This window comes from Labeo rohita, chromosome 17 (assembly GCF_022985175.1).
Source record: "Labeo rohita strain BAU-BD-2019 chromosome 17, IGBB_LRoh.1.0, whole genome shotgun sequence".
Lineage (NCBI taxonomy): Eukaryota > Metazoa > Chordata > Actinopteri > Cypriniformes > Cyprinidae > Labeo > Labeo rohita.
In genome coordinates this window covers 27,213,369-27,228,814 of record NC_066885.1, presented here as the reverse complement: position 1 = coordinate 27,228,814, position 15,446 = coordinate 27,213,369, and the positions used below count along the sequence as shown (strand labels likewise).

Below are 15,446 nucleotides of genomic sequence, written 5' to 3'. Positions count from 1 at the left end.
AGAGATACTGAAGGGTAGGAATGAATACCTACATTTAAGAATGCAAAAGTATTTTTATTTAAAAAGTATTTTATTAACTTGAAACACATTTGCTGGCATTGCTAGGTCCCTAAAGGTGGTCCAGAAGTCCATGTGGAATATACTGCACTTAAAACAAACAGAACTTAAATTAAGACTGTTAGACTGTTTAACATTCTTAATTTACCGTCAGACCGTTCTAACGGTAAGTTAGAATGTTAGAATGTAACATTCTAACTTAACTGATAATTACACATTATATAACGTATAAAAAAAAATCATAAATTTTATTTTATTTTATTTTATTTTATTTTATTTTATGCTTTATCAACTCATGAACACAACTCATTAAACACGTTAAAAAATAATAATATTACTAAATCTAAAATTACGAGCAGTACTACTGTATGATATTATAAGAAATTAGTTTGATTTCTATCAGCATGGTTTTTTTTTTCTGACTAAGGTTAAAAAATAGATAAAACCTTTTATCTTGAGCTAATTAGCAGGGAAAAATAAGGCGAAAGGTATCTTTAATGGGAAAATTCACCCAAAAATAAATTATATTTCATTTGGTCACCTTCATGGTGTTCCAAACCCATAATACATTTTCTCATCTTCAAAACATCGAAAAAAGATTTCTGTCCCTCCACTGAAAGTCCAGTCTACCAAAATATTCATACTTCATAAAGTTCATGAAGATATCATAAAAGTAATCCATATGAATTGAGCGGTTTTCCAAGTCTTCTGAACTGACATGATCTCTCACTCTATATAAACATTGATCATCAATGCACATACTGTACATAGACCAAATATGGTAAACAGAATCTTGATCTCTTCAATGAGATTTTGAGGTCAAAAGTTTACATACAGCTTGCAAAATCTTCAAAATGTTAATTATTTTACCAAAATAGGAGGGATCATACAAAATGCATGTTATTTTTTATTTAGTACTGGCATTTACTAAAAGACATTTACATATAGAAATTTTACGTGCACTTGATTCTTAATACTGTGTTGTTACCTGAAAGATCCACAGCTGTGTTTGTTTTGTTTAGTGATAGTTGTTTATGAGTCCCTTGTTGGTCCTGAACAGTTAAACTGCCTGCTGTTCTTCAGAAAAATCCTTCAGGTCCCACAAATTCTTTTTTGTTGTTGTTGTTGTTGTTTTTCGCATTTTTGTGTATTTGAACCCTTTCCAACAGTGACTGAATGATTTTGAGATCCATCTTTTCACACTGAGGACAACTGAGAGACTCATATATTATAGAAGGTTCAAACGCTCACTGCTGCTCCAGAAGGAAAAATGACGCATTAAGACCAGAGGGTGAAAACTTTTGAACAGAATTAAGATGTGTACATTTTTCTTATTTTGCGTGAATATCATTTTTTTTTTTGTTTGTTTGTTTAGTACTGCCCTTCAGAAGCTACAGCAGATACTAACATGTTTCCCAGAAGACAAAATAAGTTCAATTTACCCTGATCTTTAAATTCAAAAAGGTTTTCACCCACTGACTCTTAATGCATGGTTTCTCCTTATGGAGCATCTGTGAGCATTTGAATCTTCTGTAATAGTTGCATATGAGTCTCTCAGTTGTTCTCGGTGTGAAAAGATGGATCTCAAAATCATACAGTCATTGCTGGAAAGGGTTCAGATACACAAAATGCTGAAAAACCAAAGAATTTGTGGGACCTGAAGGATTTTTCTGAAGAACAGCAGGCAGTGTAACTTTTCAGTACAAACAAGGGACTCATGAACAACTATCACTAAGGTAACAACACAGTATTAAGAATCAAGTATGAAAACTTTTGAACGGGGTAATTTTTATAAATTCAACTATTATATTCTCTTGTGGACTATATGTGAACATCTTTTATGTGAAATATCTTATTCAGGTCAGTGCTAAATAAAAAATAGCATGCATTTTGTAAGATCCCTTTTATTTTGGTAAAATTATTACCATTTTGCACATTATGCCTTATTGCTGAAACACATGCACCTCTTTTAAAGTCTGTGCTTATGTTTCTGTAGTATTGTGAAAGACTACAGTCGAGCTCGTTGCCGCCACAGACCCCAGCAGTCCAGCATTACCACAGTGGTGCGGTCCCATCAGTGGGGTGTTTCTTATGCCCCGGCCCCTAATGACATCATCTGGTAAGTCGAAACGATAGCCACGTCTATATCTTAAAACAAAAAAAAATAGGAATAACCGCAGTGAGGTTATTCTCTTTATGAAATGATCCGGATTTACTGTTTTATATGATTTTTTATTTAACGTTTTTTAAGTATACAGTGATCTGTGAGCTGAAGTCATATATATTTTTCATGACATGCTTTGTTCCAGGCCATTACACTTGGATTCGAGAGATGAAATTGGATTAATTAAGTCTCAATCTGAGTGTGTGCCTAGACAGCCACTGTGAAAGCCATTATATCTCTTACATAATATGTGTTGAGAATCATATATTGAGTGAGTGTAAGTGTGTGTGGGTGTGGGGGGGGGCAGTGTCAGCCTGTCTTTCTGCTTGACTGGACAAGTGTGTGCGTGTGCTTGTGTGTATGTGTGTGTGTGTTTGTCTGAATTCAAGACTTTCTTTTTTATGGATATAAGCTCTAATGTTGTAGCATGTTTGCTTCTTATTAAAGCAATTTATTGAAGTGTGAATGTTTTCCAGTTCAGCGTAGCCCGTGAGTTCGATGTTTTGTACCACAGCATTTATGGAGTAAATGGTTTTGCAATTTTGGAAAATTATTCAGTGGAAACAATTACTTTTGAAAGGTATTTGTTTGTATTTTATTTAAACCTCATTCTCATTGTTGCACCTTTCATGTGCATTGCTATTCCTTAAAGTGACAGTTCAACAACAACAACAATTTTTTTTTTTTCTTTTGTGGTGCACAAAATAAGATACAAAAGAAGGTATTTTGTTTCTGTTCATATAAAGAAAGTCAAAGAGGTTTAAAAAACACTGGACCTCATTTACTTATATAAATAAACTGGACCTTGTTAATATATATAAATAGTTGGTGGTGAGTTGGAAACATCTTAAAAAAATATATTTTTCCACAAATTTTGTATGTATGTAAATTGTATAATATCCAAGGTATCATATTGTATTTTCAGAAATTTTTGTAATATTTGTCTTCTCCCCAAATTTGTCACTACCGTAACAGTAATATATAATTTAATAAGAAGGGTTACATTGACCTATTAAGATTTTGCTTACATCTAATTTGGAAATATATATTTTTGCTTTTTTATCAAAAAGCATTCAGAGATAAATCCATAACTAATTTTAACAATATTTCAAGTGTAATTTATGGGATTTGTTGGTTTTTGAATCCAATTTTTCTTTGTAAAAGGCAAAAAGTTGATCGTACTGATTTCAAAGTTAAGGATTCATTAGTTTGAATATGCATTGAACCAAAAACTATCATAACATCTTACTTGATAATTCAGTATACTGTATTTTTGACAAAACATCCCATGTTTTGGTCGTGACAGCACAATTTCAGTAGTGACAGTAATGTTTTTGGTAGCAACCACATCACATTACAGAATTTTAACCCACATACTAAACATACTATAATACTAAAAATTTGCATAACTGTATTAAAACTTTATTTCCCCCAAATAAAGGATTATGTACTGAAACAATGATGACATGTTTCACTCATGACTGTTACAGTAGTGACAATTTCAGTTACTTTGGGCCCACCTTCAGGTTGTAGTTTTGCTGTGAAACATTTAAGAATTTTATGAAGTAAACATAAGAATTACATTTTCCAAAAAACAAAAACTAAAAAAAAAATCGCATTGATTTATATTACATGTTTCAGAATTTCACATTGTTTTATGACCATATAAATATCAGCAATGGCATCAAATTGCATATTTTTGTTTCATTTGGCCCTCTGAATAAAATTTGAAGTGTTTTTTCCCACCTTGAGTTTCATATTTTACTATACTATATGTGCTATAAAAGCCTGATGTATAAAATATGATGCTCAACAAAACAATTTTCAGATCAAAAGTTTACACCCCCCCTTTCAGAATCATTAAAATGTTAATTATTTTACCAAAATAAGAGGGATCATACAAAATGCATGTTGTTGTTTATTTAGTACTGACCTGAATAAGATATTTCAGATAAAAGATGTTTACATATAGCTCACAAGAGAAAATAATAGTTGCATTTATAAAAAGTACAAGGGGGGGTTTGGTGATAATTGTTAATGAGTCCCTTGTTTGTCCTGAACAGTTAAACTAACTGCTGTTCTTAAAAAATCCTTCAGGTCCCACAAATTTATTGGTTTTCCAGCATTTTTGTGTATTTGAACTCTTTTCAACAATGACTGTATGATTTTGAGATCCATCTTTTCACACTGAGGACAACTGAGGGACTCATATGCAACTATTACAGAAGGTTCAAATGCTCACTGATGCTTCAGAGCACAATGCATTAAGCAGGGGAGTGAAAACTTTTGAACAGAATGAAGATGTGTACATTTTTCTTATTTTGCCTAAATATCAAGGTTCATACTAAATATACGGTTCAAATGCTCACTGATGCTTCAGAAGGAAACACGATGCATTAAGAGCCGGGGGATGAAAACTTTTTACATTTTAAGATCAGGGTAAATTTTACTTATTTTGTCTTCTGGGAAACATGTAACTATCTTATGTAGCCTCTGAAGGGCAGTACTGTTTGAAAAATATGATATTTATGCAAAATAAGAAAAATGTACTCAAATGTACTCATAAAAATCTTAAAATCAAATACACAAAAATGCTGTAAACAAGACCAACAAGGGTCTCATGAACAACTATCACTACAAAAAAGAAAAAGAAAAACACACACACACACACACAGCTGTGGATCATATGTAAACATCTTTTATGTGAAATATCTTATTCAGGTCAGTACTGAATAAACAATACCATGCATTTTGTTTGATTCCTCTGATTTTGGATCATTCTTAATGATTCTGAAAGGGGGATGTAAACTTTTGACCTCAACTGTATACTTTTTTCAGACTATTATTTCATATGTCAGGCTTTACAAGGCTAAGAGTAGAAACTTTTCTATAGTCACCAATTTCCCATAGTCACCAAATTAAGCTTGTTTCAGAGGGATTTCTGTCATTTTTGTTGGTTTTAGAAGGAATTTGGGGACTTTTGAGCTGGAAGTCCAGATGGCCGACTAGCTAAACCAGCTGAACACCAGTTTGGTCAGTTTTGGAGACCAGCTGACCAGTTTAGGCTGGGTTTTCCAGCATAAATCTTCCCGTTTATGTAATAGCAGCTGAGCATCCCACTTATTCTTGGAGAGCACACAGTTTGTCCTGTAACTGCAGTTAAGACGCTGTGTTGATTGGTGCTTGTGTTCGTCCAGGGAAAATCTGTCAGTGTGTGGTTCTCGCTGGTGGCTCCGCTGCGTCCTGCTCAACATTCTGCTCTTCCTCTTGCTCTTCTTTCTCACAACCCCTGCTATCATCGTAAACACTATGGACAAGTTCAACGTCACTCGGCCGGTTGAAAGCTTAAGGGTCAGTGAGCTTCAAAGCCGTTTTATAACTGTCCAGCTGTATGACGCCACATTAGAATGCGAAATAAAACTGAAAGTGCCTTTTTGTGTTGTTTTCGGAAGTTGAATGTTTTGAATTTGATCTTTTACTGTCTTCTACTGTCTAGAACCCAGTAATTACCCAGTTCTTCCCCACCCTGCTCCTGTGGGCCTTTTCCATTCTCCTGCCCTTCATTGTGTACTATTCATCTTTCTTTGAGTACCACTGGACCAGGTATGATGCTGTTTCCACCGTCTGACTTTAAACTCTTCTAGTCTGTGTATAAATGTGAGAATACAATGGCAGGGAGGTCTTTTTACTTAAATATACATTAAACTGAATGATTTGTACTGATTAAAATGTTTAAAATTGAAAATATATTTATTAAAATGATTAAAATGTAGTTATTAACACATGTTTTGTTTATATACTATTTAATTGTTCTATAATTATAACTGCAATTAGTTACTAATATAATCCTTGTTGGATGATAACATCATGATTTTGATTACCATAATGCATATAGATTATACACTGCTATTCAAAAATCTGTCTACTGTAGCTGTCTGTCTATTTATTTATGTATTTTTCTTTTTTCGGAAAAGAAGTCTCTTATGCTTACTAAAATAATACAGTAAAACAGAAACATTGTAAAATCGGATTAAAATACTATTATCAGTATATTTCAAAATGTAATTTATTCCTGTGATGGCAAAACTAAATTTTCAGCATCATTACTCCAGTCTTCAGTATCACATGATCTTTCAGAAACTGTATGATTAATGCTAATTTATTAACATTATGCTCAAATAACATTTCTTATTGTTATCTTCTTATTATCAGCAAACACTTGTGTTGCTTAATATTTTTGTGGTAACCATGATACTTTTTTTCAGGATTTTGTATTTTTTAGATTTGTAGGATTTTTAGTTTTTTTTTTTTTAAAGAGTTTTTTTTTAATGAATTTATTTAAAATGCTATTTTTTATATTTCATGTTTTCTATTTAGTATATATAGTAAGATAGTTTATCATAATATAATAGAATAGTTTAATCATCAAACACTTGTGTGGTTTTAAGGATTTATTTTAATTTTTTTTTGAGTTGTAGGGTTTTTTAGAAAGTTTAAAATTTTAAAATCTTATTTTTTATATGACATATTTTAAATTTAATATATACATAGTAACATAGTTTAATATAACATCATAAAATAGTTAATCAGTTTTTTTTTTTTTTTTTTTTGAGTTTTAGGATTTCTAGAAAGTTTAAATATTTATTTAAAATACTATTTTTATTTTTTTATATTACATATTTTCTGTGTAATATATACATAGTAATATAGTTTAATATTATAAAATAAAATAGTTTTAATAATAATAATAAATAGTTTAAACTGGTGTTTGTTTGTTTTTTAGTTTTAGGATTTTTTAGAAAGTTTTTATTTTTTTAAAGAGCTTTTTTTTAAATATTTAAAATACTATTTTTATATTACATTTTTCTAATATAATAATAATAAAATAAAATAGTTTTATTTTCAGCAAACACTTTTTTGAGGGGGTTGGTTAGTTTTACAATTTTTAGATTTTTTAAGAGCTTTTAAAAATATTTTTTTTAAATAAGTTTTTTACTTTTTTAGGATTTTTTGATTTAGGATTTGATTTTTGAAAGTACAAAGGAATTTTGTATTCTTTTGTATATTTTGTATACTCATTTTTCTATTTAATGTAGTAGTAATAGCCTATAGTTTAATATAGTACAACAAATGCTACATATGTAGCAATAAATGCATGATAAAAACCCCTTTAAGTCAACAAATATATTATTATTTACATTACAGTAGTGAGAATGAGATTTTCTTGCAAAATGGAGGAGGGGAGGGGGGTGTTGCTTGATTCATAACTATATGAATATTGTAAAAACATAATAGATAAATTAATGAAACAGCTTAGGCCTAAGTTCTTTTCCCCCCTTCCTAATACTGTCCCAACATTCCTCACACACATGGGATTGTTCATTAAAAATTTAAATTCTGTCATTATTTACTCACCCTGTTGTTGTTCCATCCTTTATGCATTTCCTTCTTCTGTGGAACACAAAAGAGTGTTTTGGTTTGCATTGACTTACACTGTATGGGAGAAAAACAAACCCAGACAGTTATCGAAATATGTTGTATAAGTTTGAAACTGCATGAGTGTAAACTATGACAGAATTGTAATTTTTTGGCTGAAAGATCCATTTAACCCAAACCACAATCATACACATACTGTATACAGACATAGTCAAGCAAAAATCTGTTGTCCCAATGATCAGTATAAGTAAGTTTGTGCTTTTGGTAGTTGTATTTGAAGTGCAGCTTAAATCTATTGCATAAACATGTTCATATCAGCGCACAAACATATTGCATAACTGCAGAACAACCCCCAACCCAGTCTCCCACCCACCCATGCACAACACGTTTACATGGTGTCCCTCTCTCCTGCTCTCTCTGCTTGCCTCTCCAGGCTTGTTGTCATAGTGATCACAACAAGGGAATAATCATATGCACACTGGCGGCGTCTTTCACAGAGTCACATTATAGTTCATGTGGATCAAACCCTCTGTATTGTGCAACTGCACAACCTGCAGCACTTTGAGTATCTCTTGTATTTACACTGAAAACAATGATGATTAACAGACACAAATCAACATAAAATCTAATTTTTAGTATGTACTTAACACTTCCCTTTTTTCTACGAAATACGCCACTTACAGGAAGAATTGTGTTGCCAACACAGTTTTATGTTGACTTTAACCACAAACAGTCTGTCTAGTAGAAGAAACGGTGTGAAAATGGAAAAGAACGGAATAGTAAAATTATGTAAAAATGTGAAAATGTATATATTTAATTTATTCTAGTAGTTTGGTTTAGTTGTATTCATGTGAATCTTCTTGTAATGTGTGTCTCTTTCAGATCCGGTGAGAATCAGGTCACCATGCACAAATGCTTTTTACTGCTTGTCTTCATGGTAATCATTCTGCCATCACTGGGTCTATCCAGGTAAACATCCTATAATCTGAAATATAGTAATTATAGACTATAATGACATATCAATAAAATCACTTCAACCTTTTTTGTATACATATACATTTTTGGCAATATACTGTTTTGCGAAACATGTCATTTTGTCTCCGAATAAAACTGTCCTTTATATACAGTACTATAATATGTATGTGGGTCAATGATAAACAAGGATGTCCTACTTACGCCAACATTTCAGTCTTTTAATGAGGCTATTTTCTTTTTTACAATCCCCAGACAGATACACCATCTAAACATGGTTAAATCTGATCCCCACAAAAAATATCAAAAAGAAAAAATACCTTATTTTTTAAATACGTTTAATTTATAGCAAGCATATTTTTTAACTCATACAATATGAAACAGTAGATAATGGCTATCAATACATATCCATACACTTGATTCTTAATATGGTGTTGTGACCTGAATGATCCACAGCTGTTTTTTTTGTTTAGTGATAGTTGTTCATGAGTCCCTTGTTTGACCTTAACAGTTAAACTGCCTGCTGTTCTTCAGAAAAATCCTTCAGGTCCCACAAATTCTTTGGTTTTTCAGCATTTTTGTGTATTTGAACCATTTCAAACAATGACTGTATGATTTTGTGATTCATCTTTTCACATTTTGTGATCCATCTTTTAAATTTAGCTTATTTCGCCTTCTATAGCTTCTGAAGGGCAGTACTAAATGAAAAAAAAATATGATATTTGGGCAAAATAAGAAAAATGTACACGTCTTCATTCTGTTCAAAAGTTTTCACCCCTTGGCTCTTAATGTGTCATGTCAGGAGCATCAGTGAGTGTTTGAACCTTCTGTAATAGTTGCATATGAGTCCCTCAGTTGTCCTCAGTGTGAAAAGATGGATCTCAAAATCATACAGTCATTGTTTAAAATGGTTCAAACACACAAAAATGCTGGAAAACCAATAAATTTGTGGGACCTGAAGGATTTTTCTGAAGAACAGCAGGCAGTTTAACTGTTTAGGACAAACAAGGGACTCATTAACAACTATCACTAAACAAAAAAAAAACACTCTGGATTGAAATATATATCTTCTTGTCTGCTCCCCAGCTTGGATTTGTTCTTCAGGTGGCTCTTTGACATCCACTTCCTGGATGAAACTGATGTAAAGTTTCAGTAAGTTCTTACTGTTGCCAAAATCTACAGCTGTTTGTTAATTTATTCAAAACTGCAAGATGCACAATTTGTTGAGACCTACATCCACTTTGTTTTATCCCCTCAGATGTGTGTTTTTGCCTGATAACGGAGCTTTTTTTGTGAATTATGTGGTCACGTCCAGTCTGATCGGAACGGCCATGGAGCTTCTGCGTATTCCTGCTCTACTGGTGTACTCTCTTCGCCTTTGCTTTGCCAAATCTAAAGCTGAGCGCATCCATGTTAAACGGGTGAGTGAGTCCATCCAAGTGAACTGTGTTTGAAATCTCTTACGGCTGAGGCTTCATTTATTTAATCGGAAATTCAGTAAAAACAGTAGTATACAAAAGTGAGAGAGAGAAAAGAAAAATTACTATTTAAAATAATTGTTTTCTATTTAAAAGGGGGCACCGGATGCAAAGTTCTCTTTTACATGTTGTTTGAACATTAATGTGTGTTGGCAGCATATGTACAAATCTACACTATAATGATACAAATCCATGCAGTGGTTTTTAATTAATCTGTAAAAATAATATTCCCTTTTTCAAATCGAGACATTCTCAGATGCCTGTCGGTGTGTCGTCACACCAACAGAGGCCGCTCCCACGATAGTTGATTGACATGAGCGTCTTACCTCAGATCAGCTGTAACAGTCCAACCTCCATTGTTTCGATGCTGGAGCAGGGATGTAAGTTAGACAAGAATATCTCAGATTGAGTGATTGAGGTGTTGTGTTGCTGGATGTAATAATGAACATAGTGGTCATTGATTGCCGACATCTGAGTCGCTGAAGATGCAGTAGATCACGTTTGTTTGTGAAGGGAATGCGCCTCCTGATCTACATATATGCGTCTATGTTCGCAAATCATTCGTGATCCAGCTTCACCTACAGCAGAAGTGAGTATAAGGGTTTTTTATGAATCTTTCCTAATAACGTGCTAGTTAGCAAGTTTAGCGGCTAAATGCGGCTAAAGTAAACAGGCTCGTCACTCCACAGAGACAGGAGAGGGGCGGGGCGAGCAGAGCTAAATAACATTTAAAGCAGCCTCGACCAGAACAGGATGATTTTTGCAGAGCTGATTTTGACAAGGTTAAAATGGGTGTTGTTTACACTACCATTGAGAATTTTAAACCAAAGTATATTATAGACTTTTCATTAAGACCCTAAAGAATCATATCAACTTGTGGAAAATGTGCATCCGATGACCCCTTTAAAGGAGAAGTTTACTTCCAGAACAAAAATGTACACATAATTCACTCACCCCCTTATCCAGCAAAACCATTGATTTTTTTCTAAAAAAAAATGTACAATTTATATACTTTTTAACCTCAAATGCTCATTTTGGTAGCTCTGCGATGTGCATGCGTATTCTGTATAATCGGGGTCAATACAGTTAGGGCAGGTCAAAAAACTCCCATCTCTTTTTCTTTTCCAACTTCAAAATCGCCCTACATCGCTGTTTTGTCTTTTTTTGTAAAAGACGTTTGATCTTCTTTGCATGTTCACTTTGTAAATACTGGGTTGGTACTTCCGCAGGGATGTAGGATGATTTTTTTAATTTTAGAAAATAACCAATCGTTTCAAAACCCTTATTCCTTGGTTGGCATTGTTTAGAGCACTTTATTCACATTCATGCAATTCCAAATGCATACACTGTTATTTTTTTTGTGGAATCTTTAAGAAGAATGTTTGAGGAATCTTCAAACAGCTCTTTTCCATACAACGACTGTTCATAGTCATTGTTAATCACCAAATATGACATTAAATGTAACCCTGGACCATAAAACCAGTCATAGGGGTCAGTTTTTTGAAATGGAGATTTATACATCATCTGAAAGCTGAATAAATAAGCTCCACTAATGTATGATTTGTTAGGGTGGCTGAGATACAACTATTTGAAAATCTGGAATCTGAGGGTGCAAAACAATATATATATATATATATATATATATATATATTGAGAAAATCACCTTTAAAGTTGTCCAAATGAAGTTCTTAGAAATGCATATTACTAATAAAAAATTAAGTTTTGTTGCATTTATAGTATAATATTTACAAAATATCCTCTTGGAACATGATCTTTGCTTAATATCCTAATGATTTTTGGCATAAAAGAAAAAGCGATCATTTTGACCCATACAGTGTATTTTTGGCTATTGCTACAAATATACCTGTGCTACTTAAGACTGGTTTTTGTGGTCCTGGGACACAAATAGCAATAAATACACTAACAACCTGTTTCTTCACTCTCATCCTCAGAGTCAGGCGTATGAGTTTCAGTTTGGTCTTGAGTATGCCTGGACCATGTGCATATTTTCAGTCAGTATGACCTACAGCATCACCTGCCCCATCATTGTACCTTTTGGTGAGTCTGTGTAATCTTAGGGTTTTATTTTACAACAAACAGTCTTTTCTTTGATTGCTTTCTGTTCCGCTCCTTCGTCTTTCCTCCCAATTTGCACTCAAATCCATTTGTCTGTCTCCAATGTACCATTTGTGTTGTATTTTTCTTTTCCTCTCATTTTCTCTGTTCCTTTTTACCCACAGCTCTCTTTTTTTTTCTTTCCGTCAGTCTTGATTTCTACCTCCGTGAGTGTTCTAATACCTCGTTCCCGTCCTCAGTCAGTGTGTGGGCGTCTGAGCCGTATCTCCAACAGCATCTCAGTATCACGGTGTGACATGGCCGCTAGGTGCGAACCCGCTGTAGTCTTCCAGACGCTCCGACCCGTCTAGCCGAGATCCAGACGCCCACTCCACGCCTGTTCTGTCACCAATACACACCATGACTGTTTATTTACTATAGGCTGACATCCATCATCATGATTTTTCACTTAGTTCTGAATTCATTTGGCAACTTGCACTCACATGTGGTCTGTGTACACAGGTAAATATATAAATATTATACCTGAGCAGTAGCGTACAAGGACAGGAACACTTAATTCGTACAAAATGACTTTACCCGCAAAGCATTGCTACTGACCCATTCGAAAAGCACTTACATTGTGATTTAGAAAGATCAAAGATTATTTGATAACTATATAACTCCAGCTCTGTTCATTTTGCAGGGTTGCTGTACCTTGTGCTGAAGCATTTGGTAGATCGCTATAATATCTACTATGCCTATTTACCCACAAAGCTCAGCCAGCGGATCCATTCGGCCGCCATCAGTCAAGTGGTGGTGGCGCCTATTCTCTGCATGTTCTGGCTGCTGTTCTTCTCTGTGCTCAGACTGGGTAAGTTCACACAGAAATGTCATGCCTAATATAGAGATATAATATATAGATTTAAAAAATATATTTTAACGACAATAAATAGCGCATAAATCAGGGGTGCCAAACTCAGTTCCTGCAGGGCTGAGTTTTGTCCCAACCTTGCTCCAGCACACATACTATGCAGTTTTCAATTAAGTCTGAAGGACTTGATTAGTTGGATCAGGTGTGTTTAATTGGGGTTGCATCTAAACTCTACAGGGCTGTGGCCCTCCAGGACCGGAGTTTGACACCCCTGGTATAAATATATAAATACACTTCTATCGATCATTATTGTCTGAAGCCCCTAATGGAATAGATTTCCCAAGAAATTGATCATTTTTTTAATTATTTATTCACATTCATGTCTTTCCAAATGCATACACAGTAGAAAAGGAGAATGTTTGAAAAAATATACTACACTAACAACCTATTTTGAGTTTCAGTTAGCTCATTCAGTTAAATCTGTTATTTTCTATAAAATTATAAAAGTGCCTTGCATTAAATGTTTTTCGTTGTTAAAAATATAACCAAACCACGCACACAAACAATCTGAAAAGAAAAAGTTACAAAAGAAAACTTCTTCTGAGAGTGTGCCAAATTAATCCAAGACTTTTCTTGAAAAAAAATGAATAAATAAATAGAGCAGCAAGCAGCTATTACCAGGGTTCAAGTGCTTTAAGACATTTAAGTTCTGTACATATGAAAAAAGATATTACATATTATTTAGCAAGCCTGTAACCACCTAAATCAATGATTAAAAAACATTTTTGGTAAATTTACCATATTTTTTAACGTTTAAGACTGTTATATCACCACCTGTGGTCCGATCTCCCTAAATACTTGCATGCTTGTTTAGAATCACCTGTCGCATTTGCTCACCATGTTTTGTGAAGTTTTGAGTTTTCATTTGGGCTTTATAGGCTTTTGTCTATATTTGGACAGACCTCTTTTGTAAACAACCCCGTTATAGCTTTCCAAAAGGAAAATTTTTAAAACATTTTATTGATAATTACCTTGAGAGTCCAGAGTATTGTACTGCAGTGTTTTTTTGTTTTTTGTTTTTTCAGATTGAGCGAAAAACCTAGGACTAATTCGCAAAAGTAGTTTTTTTTTTTACATCTTCTTAATCATTTCACAAACTGTTTGATTGACAGCAGTGGTTCTAGAGGCAAAGTTGTTGGGAATGAGAAAGTTTATCATATGATATGAATAGTGGCCTATATCTTTCAAATTTCTCACAGACCTTTAGAGCTGCGAGTCAAACCGACACACCAAGTTTTGTTCTGATTGACCTCCGTTAACCTTGTCTAATAGGCGCTCAAAGTTCATCGGCCTATGGCGGCCATGTTTTTTGAGATACACAAATGTCCTTATCGACACTTGTGGTACATCGCAGCAAGACTGTGCGTACCAATTTTCATGTCAATAGGAGAAACGGTGGCATAGTTATAGCCATTTGTATGTTTTTTTATTTCCCTCTTATAGGGCCACCAAGTGGCCAAGCTCTGCAACTTTTTTCATGTGACTTCAATTTCAGCTCTTGCATGCAAGTTTGGCGAAGATATCTCATTCTGTTCAAAAGTTATAACCGTTTTGGTTCAGCCCTGACCGTTTTGGCGTCTCTTTTTTTTTTTTTCCATAGTTATTGATATTCACTCTCCAGAGAATCTTTCTGCAATGGTGTAGTTCCAATCTGGCAAAAACCTAGTTTGCAAAAGTAGGTTTATAAAAAAATGCAAATACCCAAAATTTGTGCGTTTTGTCTGGCGTGAGCCAAGGATTCCAACGACGTAAGACACTTGAGCTTGCGACTGACGTTTAGGAGTTATGAACGATACTTTTGATGACTGTAGCAGCCCCATCAGGCCTATTGGAGTGAGCCTTGGTGATGTTGTAGACAGTGTGGGTACTATCATCCCTGCTAGTTTCAAGTCTCTATGACTTACGGTTTGGCCTGCCGGATCAGTTTTACATGGAGATTGCTAATCCTTGGCCATTCTAACAATTACATATGGGTTTCAATGCTACACGCTTGAACCCCTAATAAAATAACCAGTTAAGTTGGCACTGATAGCCTTGTGGGCAGCGTGCTGACATACAGTGCTGTTACGCTCCGGGCGTCCCGTGTTCAAATCCCAGCTCGAGGGCCTTTCCTGATCCCTCTCCCACTTAATTTCCTATCAGTTCAACACATTACTAGAATGACTGTGTAACTGTCGGATGAAAACCAAATGCATTCATGCTTCACTGTAGAATACATGTTCACTTGGAGTCAAGACTAGTCAGTCGAAGACACATTAAGACCCCATCTCTGACCACTCCAGGCCTAGATCCAGACCAATATCTAAAACCCAGTACTCAGATTCAGACTGTCCATTATAATGAACCAGAATGG

At 34.2% G+C, this 15,446-nt stretch overlaps 1 protein-coding gene across 2 annotated transcripts in view; it reads left to right on the top strand.

The window, feature by feature from the left end:
- Positions 1-15,446, top strand: part of tmem63c (transmembrane protein 63C) — a 65,319-nt gene that overhangs the window by 45,504 nt on the left and 4,369 nt on the right. For both annotated transcript variants that reach the window (XM_051132720.1, XM_051132721.1), the window contains 8 exons: positions 2,054-2,176; positions 5,419-5,572; positions 5,718-5,824; positions 8,540-8,626; positions 9,716-9,781; positions 9,888-10,050; positions 12,060-12,165; positions 12,866-13,033. In XM_051132720.1, coding sequence (XP_050988677.1) covers positions 2,054-2,176; positions 5,419-5,572; positions 5,718-5,824; positions 8,540-8,626; positions 9,716-9,781; positions 9,888-10,050; positions 12,060-12,165; positions 12,866-13,033 — 974 coding nt within the window. The remainder of the gene's footprint in view (positions 1-2,053; positions 2,177-5,418; positions 5,573-5,717; positions 5,825-8,539; positions 8,627-9,715; positions 9,782-9,887; positions 10,051-12,059; positions 12,166-12,865; positions 13,034-15,446) is intronic.